Here is an 8,573-nt window from a genome sequence, read left to right on the forward strand (position 1 = left end):
TGATCAAACATTTTAGAGTTCTCATAAAGAGACTAGGTCCTGTCAAGTTTCCTAGTTTTATAGCCTATACCTGATGGATTATGGGTTGAGAAACCAATGGTCTTCCCGTAAGATAATTTATCTTAAACTATGTATTCTTTCCTGATTTTGTACTAAAATTCTATAACTTAAATAAATTTGTAATTTATCAGTCAGTCCTGTTTTGAGAATTCGAAGCTCTAGACTATGCTTGATAGAAGTTTTAGGCACAAGAGGAGGACAGAATGGAGGTGCAGCTGCCTAAGGTCGCTCATCTTTCATTCCAAAGAGGGGACACAGCACAGGGCATTCTTAAATGGGGGTGGGGGGATGATTTGAATTAAACATACATGCTCCATAAGAATAATAAATCAATCGTAATATGCATATTCTTCTTTTGTTACACAGATGATGGCAAAGAATTTGAACAAATTGAACAGCTGTAAGTAGTATTTTTTATAAATTTTCACTTGAGTGAAATACAGATAAATATGAAATAGAATAAAATGCTTACAGTTAGGGGAAAATCAGGAGTATATTATGTATGTTACTTGCTGTACGTGTCCGTGTTGTAGTGAACATCTGGAGTTTGTCTGCTGACATTGGAATCCCATTTTCTCCTGGAAAAGAGGGTTTACCCGTAGTATCTACAACATAGGGCTGTTGGGTTAAATGATATTCTATGTGTAAAAGGGCCTAGTGTGGGCTGTGATGCACAAAAGGTGTCCAGTGACCATAAGGAAGTATTATTTGTGTGAAGCACTGATTCTCAATCCCGACTATATTTTTGATCACTTAGGATGGATGCTCCTTAAAAATGCAGTTACTCAGACCTTACTGGATCTCCGGATCAGAACCTCTGGGATTGGTGCATGGGCATCTGTCTTTCTTTAACATGTCAATCACTGATGCTGATTCCCTGTTGGGTGGAAAATGACTGGCCTGGGATTCTGTTAGTCACTATTTTGAAAGCACACAAATTGTGCGTTAGCTCTCATACAGCCCACTTTGTGGAGAGTTGACCATATGGAGGGCTGGGAAGGAGGTTACCAGGGGTACAGTTTGCTGTGCTAAAGCTGGGAGCGTCTAGTTCCTCCAACCCAGAGAACTGAGTGTAGAATACAGTGACGAAGGAGGCCAAGACTGGGATTAAAATCTGAGCAACATTCATTTTATAACTGGAAGCTAGTACCTCTTACTGCCCTTCATCATTTACATCCATTCCCCCTCCCCACTGGCAACCATCAGTTTGTGCTGTCTTTATAAACCTGTTTCTGTTTGTTCATTTTTATTTTTTTTTTAGATTCCACATATAAGTGAAATCATATGGTATTTGTCTCTGTCTGGTTTATTTCACTTAACATAATACCCTCTAGGTCCATACATAAGCCACAGGATGTAATGTACAGCATAGGAAAAATAGTCAACAATATTGTAATAATTTTGTATGGTGATATATGGCTACTAGACTTATTGTAGTGGTCACATTGCAAGGTATATAAATGTTGAATCATTATGTTGAAACTAATATAATATTGTATGCCAACGATACTTCAAAAAAAAAATCTCAGTAAAAGAGCCAAGGACTGGGGGCCAGAAAATAAGACCAGAGGAAAGCAGCCAAGATAAACCTAAAAAATTGGAGGCCTGAACAAATGTTACCAATGAAAAATTGCCTTTAAAGTTTATCTTTATCAGCCAACAGAGCTGTGAGGTGTGAGTACAGTAGCCACTCTTAAAGAATGGGACAGGGTGTACGGCTGTCATTCGGATATTTGTAGACGCTATGCAAAATAGTTATTTTAATCAATTCACATAAGGCAGGTAAAATAAACCAATACCATGTGAGCTTATAAATTAAGGGCATAAAGTCATTATATCAGGAGTCCCATAACCACAGATGGGAATACAACAGTGTTGCTTAGAATCACAGACTCTCATGGCTGGAAGAGAATTAATTGTTCCTCTTTCTGGAGAACTTGAACATCTTACTTATTACTAATTTGAACTTTGCATCTTTCTGGTTCCCATGTATGGAATCTCTTTCTTATACTTAAAGTCATATACAATTCCTGACAGTCCTTTGGATATTTGAAACGTTACAACCTTGCCCGGTTCTTTGGTTCCCCCAGCTCAGCCTCCCCAGTGTTTCCAACCATTCCCTTGCAGTGACAGTAGGAGGCTGCTCTGGTGTAGCACATTCTGGTTGGCATAGGACATTCTGAAAGGATGGTGTCAGAACACCATGGAACAGACGACCGATTCTTCATAATTTACTTTTCGCTTATGTAGCCTACCCTATTGAAAAATGCTTTAAAAGTATTTTTTTTCTAGAATGTCTTGGCAATGTCAAATTGATTCATTTTATAGTGTAATGCATTAACTTTCTGCTCTTTTAAAACTGGGATATTGTACATCATTTTCTCCATCCCATACTGCTCCATGGAGATCACTGACATCGTTTCATTTTCCTCATCTTTAGGTTATAGTGGTAGCTTTAGATTTCATACAAGTGTCAAGGGCACTTGAAGTCATTCAGACCAACCTTTTCCCAATGCTCTTTTAGAATTTCTTAGCTAGGAGATAAATTTTTCTTGACAGAGAATATTATGTATCAATATATTTTATATATAATGTTTATATATATGTGTTCAGTTAGATGCCAGTTATTCACAGTGTATGGTGGAAATGATTTTTTAAAATAGTATAAACATGCAACAGCAAAACAGGCTAGTTTTAGTGCTCATTCACATAGTCCAATGAGGAGCTCACTCAGATATTTAATCCACACAAACTCACCTAACTGTCCTCTCCCCCAGATTTCAACATAATTGACTTGATGGTTGAATTTATTCTCTGGTGTTAATGGTTTAATGAGCTCAAAGCTTCCTGAAAGACCTAGGAGGGCATTCATTACACACCCTTGTTATATAGTTGAGCCATTCTTGTCTACAGAATCTGAAGCCCAGACTTGTATTCTTGCTCCGATGCACATTGGGCAGATAAAGAACCATGTTCATCCTCTAATTCAGTGTAATAAACTCATCAAAGTACAGCACCTGTAACTCATATATTGGCTGAGCTCCTGATTGGCTATTACCTTGCATTTGTCAAAACAACATACATTACAGCCATCTACCCAAGCCCCCACATGTGCTTAGGGAGAAACAATTCTCCCTCTGAATAAAATAGACAGGCCTTTGCCACTGTCATCTGCAGCAACAGAATCAATGACATAAAAAAAAATCAACATTAAGAGTACAACTTTTTAAAGAGTAAATTCCATCTGTATTCACTTTTCATATTAACCTGATAGTCATGATATAGTTACTGACTTAATTTTATGCAGTGTAAACATCTAGTGATTTTCTTTTTTTAATTTTCAATACAGGAAATCAGATGATAGCAATGGTATAGAAAATAATGTCCCCAGGTACAGAAAAAATGTAAGTTACTTCTAAATGCTATTCCAAATAGAAGGTAAAATCCAATATATATAGGCTGTCTATTAACCCAGCTACTTTAAAAAAAAAAAGTTTCACTAAAGATCTAGTCAATCACTATGTGCTTGGTCCTGCTTGTTTACAATATTATGGGAGAAAATAGACAGTTATACAAAAATAAATGACATCTTTTTTCCCCACCAGAGAACCAATATAAAAGTAAACCTGTTGTACTGCCTACATATATGCTTTCACTTTTGTCACCATGAGCTAGTTTCTTTTACAACTTTTCATGTAGTCTTATTTTTCACCCTGTCTCAATTTTTCTGGATTGTCCTATTTTATTCTGATATATTCCATCTTTTTTGGTTACTACTAGCTTATTTTCTTTACTGATTATAATAAAAATTTTCATAGTTTGTCAGCATTTTTCTCTTGAGTAGGCAGAATAGGAACTGTTGGTTTTAGCAATAGTTTGGATCACCCCTACCCAGCAAGTTTTGCTTTGCTGAAGTGATGATAAGCCATTATAGAGTAACCAGAACATGCTAATTAAGTTTCATTATGTTTTTATTTAACTCAGGAATCTGTGAGCCAATGAATGAGAAGCCTCATGCCAAGACTCATGGGAAGATGTACAAAGAGTTTGTATTTCTGCTTTGTTTATGCTTCCTGTTAAGAAAATCAGAGTTATTTTTAAAAGAATAAAAAGTTTAAGCAACATGCTCAGTAGTAGCTTTGTAAATAACAGGTACTATCTCTGACCTAAAGATATTTTCAATCTGCAATTATTTTTACATAAAAGCAAAGTAAATTATATTAAATATGTCCTATGAGCTATAACCCAGGATAACTAATCTTATCCTGGTCCTTCAGGCACACACAGAACAAACTCCAGCTAATGTCACTCAAGACCTGTTAATAACCAAAGAATTGATTTAAAAGGAAGTCTTTGCCATTTGTCTTGAAAAGTATTTTCCCCCAATTGTGCTTACTATGTATAAAACTATTTGTAACTAGTAGCCCTGCACATGAATCCATGTGCCAGTAGCTCTGCGGGGCCTGTCCGCTCTGTGCCCGCTGCCCAGAGGCTCTCTGCGGCGGGGCACAGAATGCTTGCCTCATCACCGTGGCGACAAAGCAAGCATTCCACCAGGCCGCTCACACTGCCTGCGCTCAGTGGCAGCCCCCCCATCCCCGGGACTGGGGGACTCCAGCGGGGTTGAGAGGACTGGGTACCGCCATCTTTGTGACGGAGTGACAGTTAATTTGCATATTACCCTTTTATTAGTTAGGATATTCGTCTGAAGTTCATCATTCTTTCATATTGAAAAAGAAGTATGTCTTTACTAGAAAATGAATACTTTTTGCTATTGATGGTTACTTGCTATAGTCACCATAGGAAAAACATAGTTTTCCTCCAAAATTATCAGTTGAAGGCGAGGAAATAAAACTGCACTTGCCCCAAAGCTCTGTCACCACAAAAGCACATTTCCCAATCTTTATTCCACCCACCTCTGCCACTTTCTTACACCAGGCTCAAGTGGCTCTTAGTCCTTATGTAGAGCACTTATTATCAAGCCACAGATTTTGGGTTTCATAAGTCCCATCAAGTACTGATGCTGTAGCATGCAGGTCCATAGAGCCATGCTGTAGTACTGATACCAGGATGCTTCTATGGTGCACAGTTCCCTGGGATCTTTGACTTGATACCTGGTTTTCTGGTGTCCATGGCTGGCTAAACATCTAAAAGTACAAACCTAATCTTTTGTCTGAGATTGGGAAGTGCTACAGCACTTTTGATATGTTGCAAATGCCTCAGACCTTTCTTCAAAAATAGACTTAGTTTCTGTTGCATATGTAACCAAAATATTATGAAATCACTTTAACTAAATCAAGTGAAATCTCCAGGCATGACAATTTGTCAGTGGCTTTAAGTAGAATGTTAAAACTCTACTACAGAATACTGGATTGGGTTGAAGACAGTAATATGAAACTTCCTTTCTGGTGGTGGGTCCAATGTCCCACTGCTCACAGTAATCAGAACAGGCAGAGGCAAAGAGGGAAGTCTGGGATGGTGGCAAGGAAGCCACAATTCTTGGTGGCAAGGGGATTCGAATTTGAAGAGGAGGAGTTCAATGAGTTAAAAAAACACCACTTTGTGGAAACTTATACAATGTGCTGGCTGAGAGAACTATAATAAAATTCTGAGGGTGAAATCTATATTTTATATGGCATCCTAACTAATGTTTAAAATATTACTAGTATGAGTAATACACATAAAGCATTAACTTGGACTTTCTCATTCTGTTGTAGTAGTATTTGTGTAGAGCACGTTAATGCTGCATACAAGTTTTGTTGAACAAGAGAATATATTCCTTAAATAATGGCAGCTGTTATTTTATTCTTGAGCCATAAGCCATGCTTTTGTTTCATTTATTATTAATTTGATAACATAATCTTGGGTGATACCTATATGATGACAGAGAGCCAATCAATTCACTTAATTAATCTAAACAATTTGAATTCAGTGAGAAATTAGACCTGTTATTTGACTGAGTCCAATTCAAAACAGTATTTATGTGCCTGGGTATGTAAAACCAAAAACAATTTGTAGCTCATCCTTACATTTTGCTACTACTACTTAGGCTAAAATACAATTTCAAGCAAGAAAAATTGCTGCCCCAAGGTAAAATTATCTGAAATAGTTATATAATGAATTGCATTTTTAAGTGGTGGTGCTTGCTATTTTTCTAAGCAATGATAATTTATTTCAGTAACTTTAAGCAGAAAAAGTACTCAGAAAATTAAAGTTGAAGTCTGGCTTTTCAGAGTCTCTCTGAAGGACTTCCTAAAAATTACTTCACCAATGTTAGATTAAAAATGAAATGCTTCCATTAACTAACCTCCTGGAGATAATAAATGGATTAACTCATAATGACCAATTGTAAACTGAAAATACTAAGTGAGCAGAAAAGCTGAACTAGGAAAACCTCTGCACATTTATATATTAGATGGGAAATTATATTAATCACTTCAGCCAGCAGGGATTTGCAGCATATTAAGTAGCTTTAATGTCTTAAAATGCTCAGAAACTTTCATAGGAGCTTGTACTCTAATGTAAATCTTCTCCCTTCATAGTCTTCCTCTTTTTCTCAGTACCCGGTTACTTAGGGCAAAACCTAGAACTAATTGTATATTTCCCCCCCTCCCCTGTTAACTAAAATATGTGAGTCATGAATCTTTCTTCCCTTTTCCTTCTAACAGCACATCAAGCCCAGACTGCCTTCCTACCTCACTCTATCCAGCTGCAACAGCTAAAGTCTTGATTTTCCTACCTGTCTCAGCTTCTGTTCATCCTTTGTTTTTTCATAGCTGCCAAAATCATCTTCCTAAAACACAAATCTCACTATGTGGCAGCTTCTATGTCAAACCGCTACAGGCTCACCTTTGCCATTTATTAATATTGCTGTTTTCCAACTTCCTAATCTCTCTCCAATGTCTTGACTTAGCTTTTACATAAAAAGATTTGGTTCAGAGTTCTTGAAAATGTCGGTGTAGGTAAATGTGGTACTTGAATCCTCCCACAACCATATCAAAATTACAACTAAACCACCGAACACCCATTATTCAGAACCACCTGAAATCTAGCTGAAAGGATGCCATACAACTAAAGCTATAAAGAAACCACATTGAGCCTGACAGGAGGGGCAGAGACATGGAACCAGCTGGTCCACACCCATGTGTGGTGGAGAAAAATCAAGAGGTCCCCCCTGAGGAGTGAGTGACCTCAGACTCATACCAGACATCCCAGCCCAGGGTTCCAGAGCCAAGAAGAGAAGTCCCCATAACTTCTGGCTGTAAATAGCAGCAGAAATTGAGACTGAGTGAGACAGAAGGCTGCATCTTAAAGTGCCTGAGCACAGACTTATTCTGACTCCCTCCCTCTGACCTCCAGCACTAGGATAGCAGCTTGAAAGTCACCAGGGACACCCGGGGAAGAGCTGAGTTGTCTGGCATCATGGCAAGAGCTGGGGAAGTGGGGGCAGCTTTCTGCTGGCAGAGGCCACTGTTCCTTTCCTGAGACCCCACCCCCACCCCACAGAGCTGGCAGACAAAATTAATACTCAATATTGTAACAGAGAGAAGCAAGCTTTTGTAACTTTAAGTTTTGCTTCTATTATTTCGAAAAACACATAGTAATAAAATAAAAAGTCCTGTCAGACTTTAATAATGTATTAATATCTAGCAAGCAAAGAGAGTTCTAATTCCTGATTTATTACACAAGGTATGTTGCTTTCAACTTATTTAAGTTTCTGTTGTCCTCTATTTTCCGTGGACAGTACAAATCTTAATTTTATCCTGTCCTTTTGTAAGCTAATGTATAGAGTGCCGTTAAACATAAAGAGTTGGAGCACTGTGCTCCTTTGCATGGTACTGTTGGCCAGTGTTGATATTTGTGCCCACTCCACTGGATTTCTCATTCCTCCTCACCATCAATACCTTAGAGTATCTTAGAATATCATAGGATCCAATTCAAAATTTAATCTTAAATGAAGCAATTTTTTTTAGAAAGTGTTAATTTTTTGGTTTTGATCACTGAAAGGTTGTCTTTAAATCAAATTCATCAAAAGAAAGAAATGTCAGTTCTGCCCCCTATTCCCTGGGTCTTCATCTTTGAGGCATTTGAATAGATTCACACAGAATGACTTACTGAATGTCTACTATACTTCTTTGTGGAAAGTGAACAATTCTAATTGAACAAACTATGCAATGAATTAGGGACTTACTGGTATCAGCATTGTTCATCGTTAGGTGGGAATAAACTCAATATGTGTTCCAGTATTAATTAAAAGTCACAGTGACCTACTAAAGCATGCTCTGAACTACTATTCATTGAATAAATGAAAAATAAAGAAATGACTTAATTATTTTGGAATCTTAAATTATACATAGTTATGCAATATCTATTTTGATTTTAATTAACTGTGAATTTATTCTACTCTAGTATAGATAAGAACACTGAATTCTCTGTGCATGTCCCTCATATGATATTTAGGAATGAAGTTCAGTTCCATGCCCTGTTTTTTAACTGAGTCCTTTATTGAGGAT

The 8,573-nt window shown here is 37.3% G+C and overlaps 1 protein-coding gene across 1 annotated transcript in view; it reads left to right on the forward strand.

Moving 5' to 3' along the window:
* Window positions 1-7,592, forward strand: part of EMB (embigin) — a 29,824-nt gene extending 22,232 nt beyond the window's left edge. Inside the window, 3 exon segments of the mRNA XM_079788621.1 lie at window positions 427-460; window positions 3,410-3,464; window positions 4,045-7,592. Coding sequence (XP_079644747.1) covers window positions 427-460; window positions 3,410-3,464; window positions 4,045-4,062 — 107 coding nt within the window. The 3' untranslated portion in view covers window positions 4,063-7,592.
* The last annotated feature ends 981 nt before the right edge of the window (window positions 7,593-8,573 follow it).

The sequence above is a fragment of the Cnephaeus nilssonii genome (assembly GCF_951640355.1).
Source record: "Cnephaeus nilssonii genome assembly, chromosome: 2".
NCBI lineage: Eukaryota > Metazoa > Chordata > Mammalia > Chiroptera > Vespertilionidae > Cnephaeus > Cnephaeus nilssonii.